This window comes from Eulemur rufifrons, chromosome 7 (genome assembly GCF_041146395.1).
Source record: "Eulemur rufifrons isolate Redbay chromosome 7, OSU_ERuf_1, whole genome shotgun sequence".
NCBI lineage: Eukaryota > Metazoa > Chordata > Mammalia > Primates > Lemuridae > Eulemur > Eulemur rufifrons.
In genome coordinates this window covers 228,428,473-228,448,832 of record NC_090989.1, presented here as the reverse complement: position 1 = coordinate 228,448,832, position 20,360 = coordinate 228,428,473, and the positions used below count along the sequence as shown (strand labels likewise).

At 33.6% G+C, this 20,360-nt stretch overlaps 1 protein-coding gene across 1 annotated transcript in view; it reads right to left on the bottom strand.

Moving 5' to 3' along the window:
• Positions 1–252: 252 nt before the first annotated feature.
• JAK2 (Janus kinase 2) overlaps positions 253–20,360 on the bottom strand; it is a 105,155-nt gene continuing 85,047 nt past the window's right edge. The window contains exons 16-24 of the mRNA XM_069474180.1: positions 19,398–19,549; positions 19,092–19,242; positions 18,243–18,379; positions 8,118–8,307; positions 7,394–7,518; positions 7,050–7,222; positions 2,847–2,964; positions 1,248–1,361; positions 253–991 (exon numbers count right to left, since the gene is read on the bottom strand). Coding sequence (XP_069330281.1) covers positions 884–991; positions 1,248–1,361; positions 2,847–2,964; positions 7,050–7,222; positions 7,394–7,518; positions 8,118–8,307; positions 18,243–18,379; positions 19,092–19,242; positions 19,398–19,549 — 1,268 coding nt within the window. The 3' untranslated portion in view covers positions 253–883. The remainder of the gene's footprint in view (positions 992–1,247; positions 1,362–2,846; positions 2,965–7,049; positions 7,223–7,393; positions 7,519–8,117; positions 8,308–18,242; positions 18,380–19,091; positions 19,243–19,397; positions 19,550–20,360) is intronic.

Here is a 20,360-nt window from a genome sequence, read left to right as displayed (position 1 = left end):
CAGTCAACTGCTCAAGGAATGACAATATTCCTGACAAACTTAATCTCAAAATTTTAAATGAAAACTATTCATTGTAGTCTTAGAAAAATTTGGAGATGGTGCTATTTAAAAAACACATTCACCACAAATAGATACAAGGGAAACAAATAAGAAAATAGATTATGTTGTATCTTTGTAAGCTTGTTCTATTTCAAAATGTATTCTTAATTAGGGTTAGGGAAATTTCCTATACAAATAAAATTAGACATTTGTTCCCTTTCCATTAAAAATATTTACAGTACATGAACTACAAGCTAAAAGTATACACCTGCTTATATTGCTGGCCAGTGATAAAGATGAACAAGGACACAAAGGTGCTTATTCAATTATCTAAGCATCTTAATTTATACAGTGAAGTTATTATAGATCAACTATTAAAAAAATTAGAAAACATTAATGAACACCAGCCCTTGTGTAAAACATCACACAAGATGCCAAGATATTATATATCCACTGTGGTAAAAACTGTACATATATATTTTCTGTGCATCTTTAACATTGCAAAATTTACATTATAATTTTTTCACCTCTCAAAAAGCTAAGTTGAAAAAAGTCTGGGCTTTTTTTCTTTATCAGAGAAGGGTGAGGTTAGCTGACTGATAATGTTCATGAAACTTTTTACAAAATTCCCTGTTAAGAACTTTTCATGACTGTCTTTTACTGGTGGCCTCATGAAGAAATACTCACTAAACTTTGAAAGTTTTGAGTAGATATTTTCACATCTTTGCTGGCTAGCATCATGATTTAGGTAATAATGGTATATGTAATAATAGTTCACAACAATGTGAAATACAACACTTTGTTCTGTAAGTCTACTTTGGTCTCAGAATGAAGGTCATTTCTTTCATCCAGCCATATTGTCCCTTATTTGATCCACTCGAAGAGCTAGGTCCCTAAAGGAAGGGCGTTGATTTACGTTATTGTTCCAGCATTCTGTCATGATCATATAAATCTGTAAAGTAGAAAATAAATCATAATTACAATGAACACTAAATGCCATCTTTTAAGTGGTGAAGTCATGTATTTGAAATTCCCACTTAATTTTCCTGCACAGGGTATGTGTCATAGCCTATGTCTTATCCACAGTCATCAGATTTGCTATTTATCTAAAAGCTCAGCAAATTAAATTTCAGAAAGTGACCTGAAATCCTTGAATATGAAGAAAAAGAAAATGCATGGTTACTATGAATAAAAACATTTTTTGTTACCTCATCTGGGCATCCATCTGGTCTTGGTAATCGTCCATTATTCTTCAGGAGCTCTATCAAATGGAACACAATCATCTGTCCTTGTTTGTCATTGCCAATCATACGCATAAATTCCTGAAACACAAACCCACTTTTCAATGAGTTTTTTTGTATATTTAATTTGAAGTGGAATTCTTCCTCAACTTCTTCCAGTAAATGAGAAATTTTCAGTATATGTATGTTTTTGTATGTTCTGGAAAGAAAACTGGTTTTTCAAACTGGTTGACTGTTAAATGTGAAAACTCTCTCATGCCATTTCCATACTGTAAGAAACTCAACACAAATTCCCTGAGAAATGTTCAAAACATATGAACTAAACACATATTTACTTTGAGTTTCGTTGTTGTTTTAACACATATTACATTTCAATTGAAATAAAAAGTCTGAATGTAAAAGAGGACATAAAAAGAAAATTAATGAATATATTTAGGCATAAATGCAATGGAGGGAAAACTTTCATATGTCAAAAGTTCATGAAGTTTGAATTACAAACTATAGCAATATTAACAACACAAATCATTTATTTTTGATCTATAGAGCTCTTATAAATTGGTAAGAAAAATTACCAATACAAATATAGGCAACACACAGAGACAATTCACAGACACACACATATTCACTCCACACACCCAACAAACACATGCTCAATCACACTAAAAAATACAAAGTAAAATATATTCAACTTGCCTATGAATTTGGCAAAACTGCATAAAATATATAATGACCAATAGTAGTAAATGATGAAATGTACACCCCTGTTGATATGTAATCTGGTACAGCTTTTCTGGAAAGCATTTTGAAATAATCAAAAACCTTTAAAATAGTTCATAACCTTTTACTTATAATTATCTTTCTATTCTAAAATGATAACCACAGATAAACAAATATTTATGTATAAGGATGTTCACTATGTCCATTAAAGTATTATTTAAAAGACTGAAAAATGGAAAATGATTGTCCAGACATATATATCCTTACAAAGGAATGCTACCTAGCAATTAGAAATCACATTTGCGGTAAAAATGTCTAGTATAGTAAATACCATGCTATAATATTTAATGAAATAGCAAGAGTGCAAACTGCACCGTAGGACCTTAATTTTATAAAACTATATTTGTTTATAAAATTTCACTTTTATATAAATAATAAAAAGAAGCCTGAAAGAAAACATACCATAATATTAAAATGGTTATCTCTGAGTAATTACATTAGAGATGATTTTTATATTTTCGTATTTTTCATATTAAAACAATCTACAATGCATAGGAAAAATTTACTTTGAAAGGCTTATTTTAACTTATGCAATAATTCTTGGAATGAATGAGCTTAGTGGATTTTCTAAAAATAATATTAAGAGAATATACTAAATAGTGCTCTAACACCCCCTTTTTAAAAATTCAAATTAACTTAATAAATAAGTTTGGTGTTATTTTGTTGGATATTGCCTTACAAATAAGCAGTAAGAGGCTCTAAAATAAGTCCTAGGCTTATTATTATTCTCTGAATAAAGCCTTTCTCATGTCAAAAAAAAAACTGAAAATAAATAAAAAGCACACTGACCGCTGGTGGACTTTTACTCTTCTCAATATATGTGAAAAGTTCATATAGAACCACTCCAAAGCTCCAAACATCTGAGGCCACAGAAAACTTGCTCTCTGTCAGTGATTCAGGAGCATACCTGTAATATATGCAGAGTATTTACAAGACAGTTACTTGATGTGCCAACTCTTGATTTTACCTACAAATCATTGTATTTAAATAAAACAAGATGTAGAGAAAAGAATTAACATAGCAGGCCTGAGGCTGCTATGCTCAGAAGGGCCTCCTTGCAATGTTAACACTTGGCCTGGCACTTGGGAACTTAGATTTCAGGAAGGGTTCCACAATTCCCTAAAGGATAAGAGTGACTCACTCTGCCTAAACTGTACAAACAATAGGGTTTATGCTAACATCTGTTTTTCTTCTGGGAGTCTGGGATTGTGTTATATACCAGGCAAAATGCCCTTATGTAACTAGTTCCAATAAAAATCTTAGGCAGCCAGTCTCTTAATCAGTTTTCCTGGTAACATTTCACATGTGTTGCTGCAATTCATTGCTGGGAGAATTAAGCATGTCCCACATGACTTTACTGGGAATAGGACCCTTGTAAGCTTGTGCTTGGTTTCCTCCAGAATTTGTCCCACATGCCTTTTCCCTTTGCTGATTTTGCTTTGTATTCTTTCCCTGTAATGAATCATCATCAATATGACTATACTCTGTGTCCTGTGGAATCATCCCAGCAAATCCTTAAACCTGGGGGTGGTCTTGGGAACCTCTGACATAGAAAGATAACTAAAATCCAAAGAAATTTATTTTGATCTCTATAAGCAGCACCAGGGTTGCCTGCAAAGTACCTTGTAAGAACTGAAAAATAAGCTGCTCTTTGCAAGTTAAGCTTTAAATGGATCCAGATAAGTATCCTAGAGAAAAAAATGGCTTCTGGGCTGGAGTAAGACTTAAACATATAAAAGAAAGAACCTGTTAATCAGAAGGGGGGTGATTATGAGAGGAAGCACAGAAAACAGTCAGAGAGAGAAATGATGTCATTGTTCACTCAAGCATTAACATTATCCAAGGAAGACTTTTGGCCAATGGACTGTGAATGTCATGGTTTTATTGCTAAGTTTTTTTATTATAGAGATGGCTAACAGAGATCTGTTTTAGACCTTTGAGTTTAAAAATATGAATTATATAAATTTAATCTTTGCTCAAAATCCAATTTGAGTTTCCTCACTTCCACAAATCCTTCCCTGTCTACTCAAGGTCTTAATGACTTCATGCTACTGAATTTATACAGTACTAATACTCTATACCACACAGTTGAACATCTAATGCTATATTCTTTTTATATTTAGCTTTTTAAAAACTTTACATGTCTAAAGAATGTATATGGAAAATGAGAAAATACAGTTAATCCAGAAGTCAAACAAACAAAAAACCTTTATGCATCTAGTTATTTCAAAATATGTATTAGTTTTATTCTACAAGGGGAATGTAATTTCCTTGAAAATGGTGCTACTCCCTCACTCCTTGCCAAATTTTGTCTTCCTCTAGTTTTCATGATACTATTCTTTGTAATTTACCCCTCATCTCCATGGCTGTTTTTTTCTGTTCCATCACTTATGTAAGGGTAAATACAAATAAAAAAAGAAAAAAAATTAATTCTGTTGAATTAATTCTGTTGAATCCCTATTGAAAAATAAGAGGAAAGATTCCTCTCCTTTTTTTCTTAGAGCATTTGGAAAACTTAGAACTGTAAATTCTTTGTCTGTTTAAAATGTATGTAAATCTTTTTAAAAGTTCTTGCTTAAAAGCCTCTTGCCAACTGTATCACCCAAGAATGTCTTTCTCAAGAACCTGTAACTACCCCTTTGAAATATAATCAAGGAAGATAGCACCCTTACCTCCCAGTTTCTGTGGGAGGGTAGGAGTCTAACTTCTGCAAAAGCCTCCTTCCAAGATGCAAAATTATCTCCTGTCATGAAGATATGAAAAGTGCATATTTTCTTTGTACAAAGCCAATTAGCTAACATAGATGGTCACTCCTAATACCAAGTGAATTTAGGATGAACTGTGTGTGTGACAAATACCATTGTCAAGTCCTCTTACTTGAGGACTAGTTAATGTTCATCCTGAGCATTTGTATGTAATGGGTTATATCTGCTTGGCTATATAAAAGGGAAAATCTTTTGATTACCTGTTTCATCTCTTAAAGGCTCCACCTTTTAATACCATCACATTGGCAACACCTGAAGTTTGGAGGGCACACATTCAAACCATAGAAGTGCTCAATCCCTTTCCAGCCCTAATTATTCCCCATTTGTTCTGTGATTATGCCATTCACTTTCAAACCCCTGATGCTCTTTGTTCTTCTCTACCTCCTCATGGAATGCCCTTCCTCTTGTCTATCTACTAATCAATAGTTGAAATGTCATCTTTTAGTTGGTATTCTCTCTGATTGAGTTAAACCCTAAGCAGAATTACCTGTACTCTTATGTTTTCCCATTAACCTAATTGTTGCACTTACACACTGCCTTGCAATGATTTGATTATACATTTGACTTTTCCTAAATTATGAGCTCTTAAAAGGAAGAGATTATGGGTAGTGGACCTGTCAGGTGAATTTGCCTACTTTGTCAAATTTTTCCTTTTAGTTTAGCCTTCCTACTAAGGGACAGTCCTTTTCTGATGCTAATCTTATCTTATCCCAAGCTCCTTGTGTGGTATTTGGAGCACAGTAGGTACTTAATAAATGTTTATTAAATTATAATCATTAAGCATGCCCAAATCACTGGATCTTCATATAAGTAATATTTATTGATTACCAGCTAATTCCACTTAACTTCCTTAATTTTTCATTCTGAAAAAAATGAAATTAATGTATCAATAGGGCATGACTAAAGTATATGATCACATTTTTATGAGTCTTATTTTCTAGTTTCATTGATACCCTAAAAATAGTTAGACAGTGGTAATGCTAATGATTATCATGAGGACATTCCTTGTTAAAATGTGTTTTTAATGTTAAAAAAATTTCAAACTGAGAAAAATGAACAACTGTGTACCTGTCACTTAGCTAAACTCATTGCCCCTCTTGTTTCATATATTACTCCACACCTCTGCCCCACTGGGTTTATGTAAAGTGAATACCAAAGATGATAGTATTTCAACCACAATTATTTCAGGATGCATCTCTAAAAGATAAGGATTCTTCTTTAAACACATTCATAATAGCATCGTAAGTTATCTTCTGTGGGAATAGTCAATTTGTTCTAAATCACTGGTGCTTTCTTACCTGATTTCTTTCTGGACTAATAATTTCCAACAACGAGGATTAGTTGTAAAATTTACAGATACCAAATAAAATGAAGATAACCAGCAAATACAGATGATCTATGAACTTAGCAGTAGAAAACTGAGTAATCTCTATATTTCTAATAATTCTAATGAATCCCATAAAATATTTATAAATTAAGTTATATTATTTATATTAGTAATTCTACTTTTCAAGTCATGTATCAAGGAATGTAAATAAAACATACTTAACTAAAATAAAACCTCAAACCCCTATTTTGAAACTAACATCTGACTCAAATATCATCTTAATAGTATTATTTCAGCAGATCAATAAACCAGAATTAAAATCTATTTGGAATGTATACAAAACCAAAACATTGAAATATAATTTCACCAAGTCAGCCCTAGAAAACAAAATGCGCCATAAATGAATGGAGGCATAAAAAAAGAAAACTTTGCATCAAAGCACAGATCAATAGAAACGATGTATTTCACATAAAAAAATTAGGGATGAATGCTCCTCACAATTCATAATTTTAATTGAATATTAAAAATTACCTTCAGCTTCAACATATAAAAATATTCAATTAATGCCAGATTAAAGCATTATTAAGAAAGCTTAAAAGTACAAACTCTGAGCTCAGACTATCCGTATTTGAATCCCAGTTCTACCATTTATTAGTCATGCGACTTTGAGCAAGCTATTTAACCTATGTATGCTTCAGTTTCCCCATGCTTAAAATGGAGGTAATAATCATACATATTCTCCAAGGGTTGTTATAAGGATAAATGAGATAATCTATGAAATGTATTTAGCCTAATGTAAGCATATGATAAATTATAAATATATAAATCAAAAACTATTAATAATAATGAAAAGAAGTTTGTGCTCTAAAATTTCACTTTATTATACTGAAATATACTTACCAGAATATGGGACTTTCACCAGGTTCTTTCACTTTGTAGTATTCTTTGTCTTGTGGCAAGACTTTGGTTAAACCAAAATCTCCAATTTTAACTCTATTCTCATTCTCCACCAATATATTTCTTGTTGCCAGATCCCTGTGGATATACCTTTTTGTACCAAGATACTCCATACCCTATGGATAAAGTAAATTTTTCTTTCAGTTTAGTTTTATAAGCATAAACAATTTAACTGGTCTTAGCCCTATATACTCCCTTTATTATCTAAGAAAGAATCTAGAGGATTTCCTAACAATGACTTCAACATGTTCATTTCATCTACAACAAATAACCAGGGTATTAGGTACCTTGCATATCTGAGATGTGTACTGCAGAAGTTTTTTGTGATCTATCCGTTCTTTATGTTTTTGGAGATAGTCTCGTAAACTTCCATATGGTAAATATTCCATAATTAATCTCAGATTACGCCGGCCTTTTAACATACAAATAGAAACATGATGTTTTGCTTTGCCATATTTTTATGAAATATTAGAAAAAATCATACATAAATAACTTAAACATATATAAAATCTGAGTTTATGATGACAAAACTTTATTGTAAATTAAAGGTAATGCAGTAGTTAAGAACACAGGCTTTTTGAATAAAAAAGTTTTAAATAGAAGCTTTAAAAATATTTATGTTTTATTTTTCTATAACCTTTTAGGTAAACCAAAATAGACTTATGAGAAAACTTCCTTCCTCCTCATTTATACTGAACAAAAAGCAATTTTAAAAATTTAAAAATTTTATTTTTATAGAAAATGTAAGCAAAGACAATTTCTTTCTTTAAAAATGATACTGTCTTGGTAAGCTTAAGCAAGTTGTGAAGAGAATGATAAACCAACTGGCCAGAGACGACTTGTATTTATAGTCCATGATCACCAAGCATAATCTCCAGTCATTACAGAATGCTTCTCTCTCTGGGCACTGGCATATTACAAGTCCAGATCTTAGGACACTATATGTTTCTATTACCCAGGATGCTAAAGATATACCTTGAGTTTAAAATAGGTTTCGGATGGGCAACATACCGGCACTGTAGCACACTCCCTTGTACTTTACAATGTTGTCATGCTGTAGGGATTTCAGGATTTCAATTTCCCTTTCAAAGTCTCTAAGGTGTTCTTCAGTACTGTGCTGAAGCTTTTTTACAGCCACCACCTCCCCAGTGTTGTCCTGTAGAGGGTCATACCGGCACATCTCCACACTTCCAAAATTACCCTAAATGACACATCACATAAGGATGGAAATATCAAGTTTTCAAGATAAATTACTAATAAATTCTAATTACACAGAAAATTCCAGTAGCTGGAATTAGCAGACATATCTCTAAGCTTACATTAAGCAACTTTTAGAACAAGAAATGGAAATATTATCTCAATAAGTAGGTAGTAAACCTATAAATTTAATTTCTTCAAAAGGAATTACAGGATGAAATATAAACTACTTCAAAAAAAAAAGCATTTAAACAAATGACAAATGATGATCATTAATTACTAAGAGAAACCAAGGGGCATGCTGGGGATTTCCTACACTTTTGTCATTAACTTTCAGGAAGAATTTTCCTTCTTCACAAGATATCGTTTGATATCACTGTCAGTAATCTGGATGAGATAAGTCTCTGTTATGAACTGAATGCCTGTGACCCCCCAAAATTTATATCATAAAGCCCTAACTCCCAATATGATTATATTTGGAGGTTGGGCCTTGTGAGGAGGTGATAAATGTTAAAGGAGATCATAAGGGTAGAGCCCTAATGCCATAGGGCTGGTGGCTTATGAGAAGAAGAAACACTATAGCAAGTTCTCTCTCCCATGTGAGGACACAGCAAGAAGACAGCCATCTTGAAGCCAGGAAGAGAACACTCACCAGAAAGCAAACTGTCTAAACTTTGATCTTGGACTTTTCAGCCTCCAGAACTGTGAGAAATAAATATCTGTTGTCTAAGCCACCTAATATGGTATTTTGTTGTGACAGAATGAGCAGACTAACATAGGGTCTTATTTATTCATTCAAGAAAGTAAGAAATTTTTAGCCTATGGGGATGTCCCTACATTTTTAAAAAACAATCAGTATTTTAAAAAGTCCACTCTCTTTATCTATGATTTATTATCTACATTGAATTGGTAAATTGTTATACAACATTTAAAATGAAGTATAAATTTTTGCTATTAATCAAATTAGTGTATTTTGGATATTATTGCATTATCAAAGAATAAAACCATAGTTCTTGAGCTACAAGATCCCAAATCACTATATTTTCAGTTATATATTTGAATTCAATTAAAAAAAAACCTAGACCATACATAGGCTCAAAGCTAAATCTCTAATTACATAGTTTGGAAGGGCAGAGACAGACAGATTGGAGCTAGAATTTTGATTCACTACGTACTCTCTTTGTGACCTTGAATAACTCACTTTTCTCTCTGAACATCAGTTTTTCACTCTTTAAAGTGGAGGATAACAAAATGCCTATCTCATATTGCTGCTGTGAGAAATTATTCCAAAACATATTTTAAAAAACAAAAGTAGGAAATAAGAGTTTCATATTCTCTCTTCCTACTTAACAATGCATCAATAAAATTTATTTTCCAGTACCTTTATACATTACTTGAAAATAAGATTTTTAATTATTGTAAAGTGTCATACAAATGTACTAATTTTTAAAATTAAAAATATAAACATACACTAAGAAAAGTTTTAAAACTTAATATATTCATAAGTAAGGTTGTTATAGGGGATTATAGAGTTCAAAGTGAACTCATTTAGTATAGACATAGGTGTGGCATAGAGAACTCGAGAAATTTTAAAAGGGCATTGGAAAGGCGTGCAAAATAATGGCAGGAGGTAAGGTGAACAAGAAAACAATGAGTACCAAAACATATTTAAGGAATGTGAAACAAGATGGTAGCCAATGATGGGAAAAGGGAAGAATAACAATCATATTCAGAGAAAACTAAGAATGATGCTGATAGTTTGAAAGTAGCTGCAACAAGGTCCAGATCTCTGAATCGTAGATCTGCACCATGGAGGAAGAGGGAATAAAGAGGATTTCAAAAAAGCTAAGTTTTAATTGAGGTAAAGAGGTAAAGGATATAAGAATATAAAGTATATGTGGGCATGAGCATAAAGGAAGACAGCAAAAATATGCATTTTGAGACAGAGTGTCACTTTGTTGCCCTGGCTAGAGTGAGTGCCATGGCATCAGCCTAGCTCTCAGTAACCTCAAAAAGCGCATTTTGGAATTCAAATAGAAGAAAAGGTTTCATAATAGTTTTTTAGTTCTTTGTACAAGAGTATTCAGCCAGGCCCGGTGGCTCATGCCTGTAATCCTAGTACTCTGGGAGGCCAAGGAGGAAGGATTGCTTGAGGTCAGGAGTTCTAGACCAGCCTGAGCAAGAACAAGACCCCGTCTCTACTAAAAACAGAAAAAATTAGCCAGACGTAGTGGCACATGTCTGTAGTCCCAGCTACTCAGGAGGCTGAGGCAGGAGGATCCCTCGAGCCCAGGAGTTTGAAGTTGCTGTGAGCTAGGCTGATGCCACAGCATTCTAGCCCAGGTGGCAGAGCAAGACTCTGTCTCAAAAAAAAGAAAAAAAAGTATTAAAATAAGCCATTATTTCTCTTGGCTTAAAAAATATGAATATAATTTTAAGTACATAAATCTCTTTGGAATATTTTCTCCATGCTGCTAATTGAAAAGGATAATTTAAAAGAATGCAGTAGTAGGCCAAAACTGCTTTTTATAAAATAAAAAGGTGACATGCAATCATTTTTGTAAAAATACATGTTAGATTGCTTCAATAAGGCAATATATATAGCTAGACAAACCATTGAACACTTCAATTCTTTTAAACAAAGATAAAATTATAGTGTTGAATGCAGATAGGAAGTATCCACATTAAAATATCTGTAAGTGATTAAAAATTATACTATTTTCCTTTCATTTCCTACAAACTTTAACTAACTAAATTAAACTTACAAATGTTTTGGTTGTAGATGTATTTTTAAAATGTCTTCCTTACAGTCTCCTCAAATTATTTATGTTTAAAATAATTTTAAACCCAAATAGCTATGTAAAAAACTAAAAATATGGGGAATTAACTCAAAATTATAATGGGAAATGTAAATAAGTGATGATACATTCACTTTTAAAATTATGTTTCAAAAGACTATTAATAACATGGGAAAATATTAACATATGAAAATAGCACAATACAGAATTGTATATATAAAATGGTTTCACTTTTTAAAGAACGTGTGTGCATAGGTGTACAGAAACTAGAACAAAGGGAATGCATCTGTATCTTCCAATTTGCTATAAGTAAGGTATATATCACTTTCATAACTAGAAAAAAAATTACTTGAAAAGATACTTTATAATTTAGTTTGATCTTCTGTGTTAATTGATTAATAAATCAGTGATGTTTTGATGTATCATTATATCTATTTCTTAAATACCAGTATACATTGCTAAATCATAATAATATCCTTTGTTTTACTTCAATATATGACAAACTTGTGCACCCAGTAATGTGTTAGGAGGTAAAGGAACTTTAAGTAAAAAAAAAAAAAAAAAAAAAAAAAAAAAATCAAGCAAACAAAAACCAAAATGTAATAAATTAAAAAGACTATGTGATTAAGAACTATTAATAAATTGGAGGTGGTTCCCAAGATGGCTGACTAGAGACATTGGCTATCAGATTGTCCTGGAAGGAAAGAATGGTTTCAGATAAAGGAGAGGAGGGAATGGGCACAGCTCATGTGTAGTTCAGAGGGAAAGGTGCAGAGCCTGCTGGAGATGTCACAGAAAGAAATTGTGAAGCAGAACAAGAAGAAAGAAAAAGATAACGGCAAAGGTCAGCCCTGGAGAAGCTCAGAGCCCAGTGAAGAGGAGAGTTCCCAGCAAAGGAGAGCATGTGCCCTACAAACCTATCAACCCAGAGCTGAGAGCAGAGGAGCCAGATAAGCATAAACCAGCAAAAGAACCCTAGTAACAAGAAAAAAACAAAATAGTTTAACAGCCCCAAGGGATCACAATGGAACTACAGTAGTGAACTCTACCCACAGGAAATTGCTGAAATGACAGCAGTAGAATTCAGAATATGGATGGCAAATAAGATGAAGAGATTGAAGAGAAAGCTGAAAACCAGCAAAAAGAAGCCAAAAAAATTTTAGTAAATCAATGAAAAGTCACTAAAGAGCTAGACAACATAAGAAAGGATATAATAGAACAAAAGGAAATGAAAGAGTCATTTAGGAAATTTCAAAACAGAGCAGAAAGTTTCAACAACAGACTAAACGAAGGAGAAGAAAGCATCTCAGAGGTTGAAGACAAGGCTCCTGAGATAACTCAGTTATTCGCAGTGGCAGAGAAGAGAATAAAAAAGTATGTCTCTCAGTAATCACTGAGAGAGAGAAGGGACTACGTGAAGTGAACTAACATTCAAATTATAGGTATCAGTGAGTGAGAAGAAGAAAGAGCTAAAAGCATGGAAAACCTATTTGAGGGAATTATTGAGTAAAACTTCCCTGGTATTACCACATTCAGACATATAGATACAAGATGGTCAATGAACACTGGGAAGATTCATAGCAAATAAGATATCTCCAACACACATAGTAATCAGCCTGGCTAAAATCAAAATGAATGAGAAAATTCTGCAAGTAGCAAGATGAAAGCAATAAATAACCTACAAAGGAAAACCCATCAGGCTAACTGCAGACTTCTTAGCAGAAACCTTATAAGCCAGAAGGGATTGGGGCCCCATCTTTAATCTTCTTAAACAGAACTGCCAGCCTAGAATTTTATATCCTGTAAACCTGTTTCACAACTGATGGAGAAATTCTTTTCCAGACAAGCAAACACTCAGGGAATTTTCCATGACCAGACTAACATCGCAGAAAATATTCAGAACTGCATTATACATGAATCAGCACAATAGATACCCACCAGTTTAAAAGCACCCCCCCCAAAACCCTAAAACTCACAACTCTTATAAAACAATAGAATAGCACAAGAGGGAAAACAAAGCAATAAGGTACTACCCGTGATGAACAGATAACATGCCACATCCAATTCTATCACCCAATGTTAATGATCTGAATGTTCCTCTCAAAAGACATAGGCTGGCTGAATGGAAGAAAAAACACAATCCAACTATCTGCTGTCTCCAGGAAACACATTTAAACCACAAGGATGTACACAGACTCTGCATGAAAGGATGCAAAAAAATATTCCACATAAATGGAAATCAAAAGCAAGCAGATGTAGCCATATTTATATCACATAAAATTGACTTTATAGCAACAATGGTAAAGAAAGACAAAGAGCGTCATTATATAATGATAAAGGGAGCAATTCAACAAGAAGACAACAATCCTAAATATATATGTGACTAACACACGAGCTCCCAGATACATAAAGCAAATTTTACTAGAGCTAAAAAATAAATAACACCATCATAATTGCTGGGGACCTCAACACCCCACTGTCAGAGCTGGACAAACCATCAAAGCAGAAAATAAATAAACAAACCATGGAATTAAACCAGACTCTAAATCAAATGGACCTAACAGACATTTACAGAACATTCTACCCCAAAACTACAGAATATACATTCTTCTCAGCAGCACATGGGATATTCTCCAAGACTGATCATATCTTAGGCCACAAAACATGTCTCAAAAAATTTAATAAAATAGAATTAATACCATGTATCTTCTAAGAATACAGTGGAATAAAACTAGAAAACAATCAAAAGAGAAACACTCAATTCTACACCAGAAATTAAACAACCTGCTGCTGAACGATTATTGGGTCAAGAATGAAATGAAGATGGAAGTCAAAAGAGTCTCTGAACCAAACAACAAAGGAGAGACAGCTATCAAAATCTGTGGGACTCAGCAAAAGCATTCCTCAGACAGAAAGGTCACAAATTAACAACCTAAGTCTCATCTCCAGGAACTAGAAAAGGAAGAGCAAACCAAACTCAAAGCCAGCAGAAATAAAGAAATAACAAAGCTCAAAGCAGAACTAAATAAAAAGGAAAACAAAAATACAAAGGATCAATGAAACACAAAGTTGGTTCTTTGAAGAGATAAAAATTGACAGACCTCTTACTAGATTAACCAGGAATAAAAGAGAACCCAAATAAGCTCAATCAGAAATGAAAAAGGAGACATTACAGTTGACACCACAGAAATACAAAACATCATCTGTGAATACTACAAAAATCCCTACATATATCAACTAGAAAATGCAGAGGAAATGGACAATTCCTAGAAATACACAATCTTTCAAGACTCCATCAGGAAGAAACAGAACTCCTGAACAGACCAATAATGAGCAATGAGATTGAAGCAGCAATACAAAACCTTCCAACAACAACCAGAAAAAAAAATCCCCAAACCAGATGGATTCATAGCCAAATACTACCAGATCTACAAAGAAGAGCTGGTACCCACACTACAGAAATTATTCCATAATATTGAGAAGGAGGGAATTCTTCCCAACTCATTCTATGAACCAATATCACCTTGATACCAAAACCAGGAAAGAACACAACAAAAAAAGAAAACTACAGACCAATATCCCTTATGAACATAGATGGAAAAATCCTCAATAAAATACTAGCAAACCGAATTCAACAGCACGTCAAAAAATAATTCACCATGGCCAAGTGGGCTTCATCGCAAAGATGCAAGTATGGTTCACCATACATAAATCAGTAAATGTGATTCACCACATAAACAGACACAAAAACAAAGATCATACGATCATCTCAATAGATTCAGTAAAAGCATTCAACAAAAATCTACAACTCTTTCATATAAAAATCCTCAACAAACTAGGCATAGAAGGAATATATCTCAAAATTATAAAAGCCAATATGACAAACCCACATCCAACATCATGCTGAATGGGGAAAAATTAAAAGCATCCCCACTAAGAACTGGAAAAAGAAAACGGTGCCCACTGTTACCACTTCTATTCAACATAGCACTGGAAGTCCTAGCCAGAGCAATCAGGCAATCAGGAAATATAGGGAATCCAAATTGGGAAAGAAGAGGTCAAAGTATTGCTTTTCGCTGACAATATGAACTTGTATCTAGGAAACCTCAAAGACTCCTGGAATTGACAAATGAATTCAGCAAAGTCTCAGGTTACAAAATCAATGTACACAAATCAATAGCATTTCTACATACCTGTAACAGTTAAGCTGAGAGTCAAATCAAAGACTCAATACCATTCACAATAGCTACAAAGAAAATAAAATACCTAGGAATATACTTAAACAAGTAGGTGAAAGATCTTTACAAAGAGAACTATGAAACACTGAGGAAAAGAAATCACAGAGGACACAAACAAATAGAAAAACATTATCACACTCATGGATCAGTAGAATCAACATTGTCAAAGTGTCCATACTACCCAAAGTGATTTAAAAGTTCAATGCAATCCCCATCAAAATACCAAAGTCATATTTCACAGATCTAGAAAAAATAACTCTGTACTTCATTTGGAACCAGAATAGAGTGTGAATAGCCAAAGCAATCTTAAACTAAAGGAACAAAGGTGTAGGCATCACATTACCAGACTTCAAACTATACTACAAGGCTACAGTAACCAAAACAGTGTGGTATTGGTACAAAAATAGAGACAAAGACCAACTGAACAGAATAGAGAACCCAGATGTAAAAACCATCTACCTACAGCCAGCTGATCTTTGCCAAACAGACAACAATGCACGCTGGGGAAAAGACACCCTATTCAATAAACAGTGCTGAGAAAATTCAATAGCCACATGAAGAAGAATGAAACAGGACCCCTATCTCTCACCACTCAGAAAAAATAATTCAAGATGGATAAAAGACTTAAATGTAAGGCATGAAGACATAAGAATTCTAGAAGAAAATGTAGGAAAAACTCTTCTAGATGTCAGCCTAGGCAAAGAATTTATGACTAAGTGCCCAATAGCAATTACAGCAAAAACAAAAATAAATAAATGGGATTTGATTAAACTAAACTTCTCTACAGAATGGTAGAAAATATTCACAAACTATACATCTGATAAAAGACTAATATCTAGAATCTACAAAGAACCCAAGCAAATCAGCAAGAAAAAAAAAAACCGTTAAAAAGTGGGCAAAAGACATGAACAGAGCTTTTCAAAAGAACATAGATGGCAAAGAAACATATGAAAAATTGCTCAACGTCACTAATCATCAGGGAAATGCAAATCAAAACCACAATGAGATATCACCTTATCCCTATTCAACAATAAGCCCCTGAATAAGTCATATTATACGAATTTCTGCCTTTTCTATAAACAATTTAGTGTTTTCTTTGTGGTCAAAATAAAAATCCAGAGTGGAAATAAAAATATTTTCTTTACATCTTAATGGCATGTAAAGATTTGCCCCGTAAGGATATTAGAATATGATAATACAACTGAAGCATCCTCACAAATACATCAAATACATATGTGAGACAGTAGAAATAGCATGGAAGCAGGAGTAGGGAAACAAAGGTTCTCATCTCATATCTGCTAATATCTATCTGTGTAACCATAGGCAAGTTACTTAACCTCTCTGGACCTCAGTTTTTCTCACTGTAAAATGAAGAGATTACTCTTAAGTCTGAAGTATTATTTCCCAAACTGTTCTAGAAAACACTTTCTATGAGATATCAATAGATAAGAGGGAGAGTGGAGGTGAACAAGGCTTCTATGGTTTAATAAATTTTGGACACACTGCATACTACCAGGAAACTGATGCTATCAACAGAGAATTATTGTCAAAGTCAGCCAGTTTGGTCAGTGGCCTCTAAAGTATTTCCTGATATTTCCTACCTTCTAGCATTCATGCTCTTCTATAATCCATCCCTCAGCCCACCCTTTAGTATGGGCTTGATTTTTTGACTCACTTGTAATGAAGAGAATAGGGCAAGAGTGATAAGATGCTACTCCTGTGATTAGGTTATATGCAATTAGGTTATAAGCTTCCAATTTGGATGTTTGTTCTGAGCTGCTATGTTGTGAGGCAGCCCTGCGGGGAGGCCCATGTAAGTGATCTTGGAAGCAGATTTTCTGAGGCCTGTCAATAGCCATATGAGTGAGCTTGGAAGCAGATTTTCCCCTATTCAAGCCTTGAGATGAGACACAAGGCCTGGCTAACACCTTGATTACAGTTTTGTGAGACACTTTAATCTAGAACCACCCGGCTAAGTTGCTTCCAGATTCCTGACTCACAGAAACTGGAGATAATAAATGTTTTTAGCTGTTAAGTTTTGGGGTAATTTGTTATGTAGCAATACATAACTAATGCACTCAAAAACCTGGATGTGGCTGTTTTGTTTTGCTTTTTGCCATTGCTATATCCCTTCAAACATTCCCAAGAATATTTTACCAACAAAGAACAACAGCAAAGAATTAATACAACTAAGCCACTACTTAGTCTAACCCCCAATGTTTAGGTCTAGTAAAGCTGGATTGGAATATTTAGCTTAGGCTCAAAGCCTAAGTGAGGCCTTCATATTGCGTTCATGCCAAAATCCAACTCATAAGGCCACATGGTACAGAACCCGATACCAGCCAACTTAAGGGAAGAAAGAGAGGAAGCTTACCACTATGGTTGGGGCCACTAAGAACTGAGCCTTTCCTGGTCTTTCTTATAATATGACTGCATGACCTTTTAATAGATACTCTCTCTGCTAGTGAATATGGTCCAATATCCTAGGCCCTAAGCAATCAGATTAATTTTTTCTCCCTGAGATGACTAAAAGGCAGAAAAACAGGTAGAAAGGCTTAAGTGTTCCTTTCTCTATTTCATTGACTCACTTATGATAAACTACAATTTCCTCCTACCAAGAAACAGTCCCATGGTCAAGTAATTTGAGAAATACTGCCTAATTTTTCATCGTTTTGAAGATGTTCAATGCACATTACATGTTAAAGGAAGCTCTGAAAAGTTCTTCAGTAAAGATAACTGTTTATTTAACACAGCATTTCTGCAACATCTGACGAATAAACTTTTTTTCTACAAACACTCCTTAAATTTTGCAGAAAGTGGACTTTAGAGATTTTCTAAAGCCTTTTTTGCTAAATAAAATGTTGTATGATTATACTCTATTTGAAAAACTTCTGACAATTTACCTTGCCAAGTTGCTGTAGAAATTTCAAGTGTCTCTCCTCAAACTGTGTAGGGTCCCTGTCTTCAAAAGCACCAGAAAAGCCTAGGGCACCTATCCTCATATTTGGTAACATGTCATTTTCAGTTAATAGTTCATAATCTGGAGAAATAAAGAATATTAGCACCTTAAGTTGGCAAATACATTACCTGGGTTAAACTGATACACATTCAAGCTGACCAAAATAATCAGAATGAGTTACAAATACTAAATGATACAGGGAAATTCAAATCATTTACATTATATTAATGGGAGCCTTTAATCATTATCCATAATCTGACAGGCTCTCAAGAAATATTTTGTAAAGGATAAATAATTACTTTACAAAATAGGTGGTTTTAACATTCTTAAAGTAAGGTTATATGTTGATTTTTGTGGTGAAAATGGTGAGTAGCACTGGAACAAGAAGCACTTAGGGGTCAAACACATTCATAACTCAACATTTTAAAGGAGGAAAGAACAAAGCTACCTCATATTTAGAAAATCAATTATAAAACATATCAGAAATAGTTAAAAACAAAAAGAATTATTTTTAAAAATTCAATTTAGCAAAATAAATATCTGTGGTATACCACTCATTAACTAGCAAACTACAATTAGGTTATTCGGAAAAAAAGGCCTTTAAAATGAAAGACTGCTCAATCAAGAGGATTAGCATATGTACAAAGCATGAAAAGTCATGTGAACATAAGAAATTAAGAGAGCCTAAAAGACATCAAGAAAATTCTTGGAAAGAATTACAAAACTGGTAAAGATTACAACAAACATAGAAAGATAGCTGGAAAATCAATAAGGTCACTCCCTCAATACATACCTGGAGTAAACAAGCTGTTAAGATCTCGTATGATGGCTCTGAAAGAAGGCCTAAAATCTGGTTCATAATCCATGCAATTATTTATAAGGTTTGCTAATTCTGTCCACTTTGGTGCAGGAAGCTGGTGCCTATCTTCATAAAACTGTAGTTTCTATAATTAAAGAACCACATGCTGAGAATAAATTTTATAATGCCATGCCAACTTTCTTTTTAAAATTAGATGGGCTAAAAAATATCAAATCATGTGAAAGAAACCTGAAGGATCACAGATACAGTGACTCCAACTTACATTCTATATAAACTTACTCTTTGAGAATCCAGAGCACTCAGAGGCTTATCTCCTCCACTGCATATTTCCCACAAAGTGGTACCAAAACTCCATTTGTCTGTTGCCAAATTTAGATTTTTAGGATTTTCAATGCACTCAGGTGGTACCCATGGTATTCTCTCCTGAAGAACTTTTAAATGACAGGAACAACGTATAGTTAAATAACCCCCACAACAAAACTGTTCTTTTATGTGCACATAATTTTAAAATTCATTAGAACAATGGGCATTTTTTGTTTTGGAGAGGGTATATGTACACATGTGCATGCTTGCATAAGCTTAAGAGCTTTGAGATCATCTAATTCAACATCTCAGCTTTAACAATGATGACATTGAGACCCACAAAGATTGAGTAATTTGCCCAAAGCCACACAATGTCACACAACCTGTTAGCAACACAGACAGAATTAGAATCCTGCACTGTGAATTCTGTATCAACTAGTCGTCTTTCCACTAAATCACAGTGTCTGAACTGCCATACCACTTTCTCTCTCTTCCCATTTTGGAAGTTCTACCTTAAAAATTTTTTTTTCTATAAAATTTGTCCTAAAATTACCTTTTGATACTTTTTTGCATCACTCAGAGATGTTCTAATGATTTAATAGCAGTGGCAATGGCAATTCTCACTTGCAGATGAAAAAACAAGGACCAATAAGCATTTATCATTACAGCAGATGGATGACTAAATTATACCAAGATATTCTACATATGGAATTGATATAGGTGGGTTTTGTCTAGATCATGGAATTTCCCAAGTAAAGGTTCTGTGGTCTTTGACTCTATCAACCAGAAAGATGGTATTCCAGGTAGGAAGAAATGTAACTTTACCTTCTGGTAGCCTGACACAGACAGACAGACAGGCAAATACCTTCACTGTATGAATACATTTTCTCCTTTTTCACCTCCCATTCCACAGGGTAAAATTTCCCTGAGTACCAGATC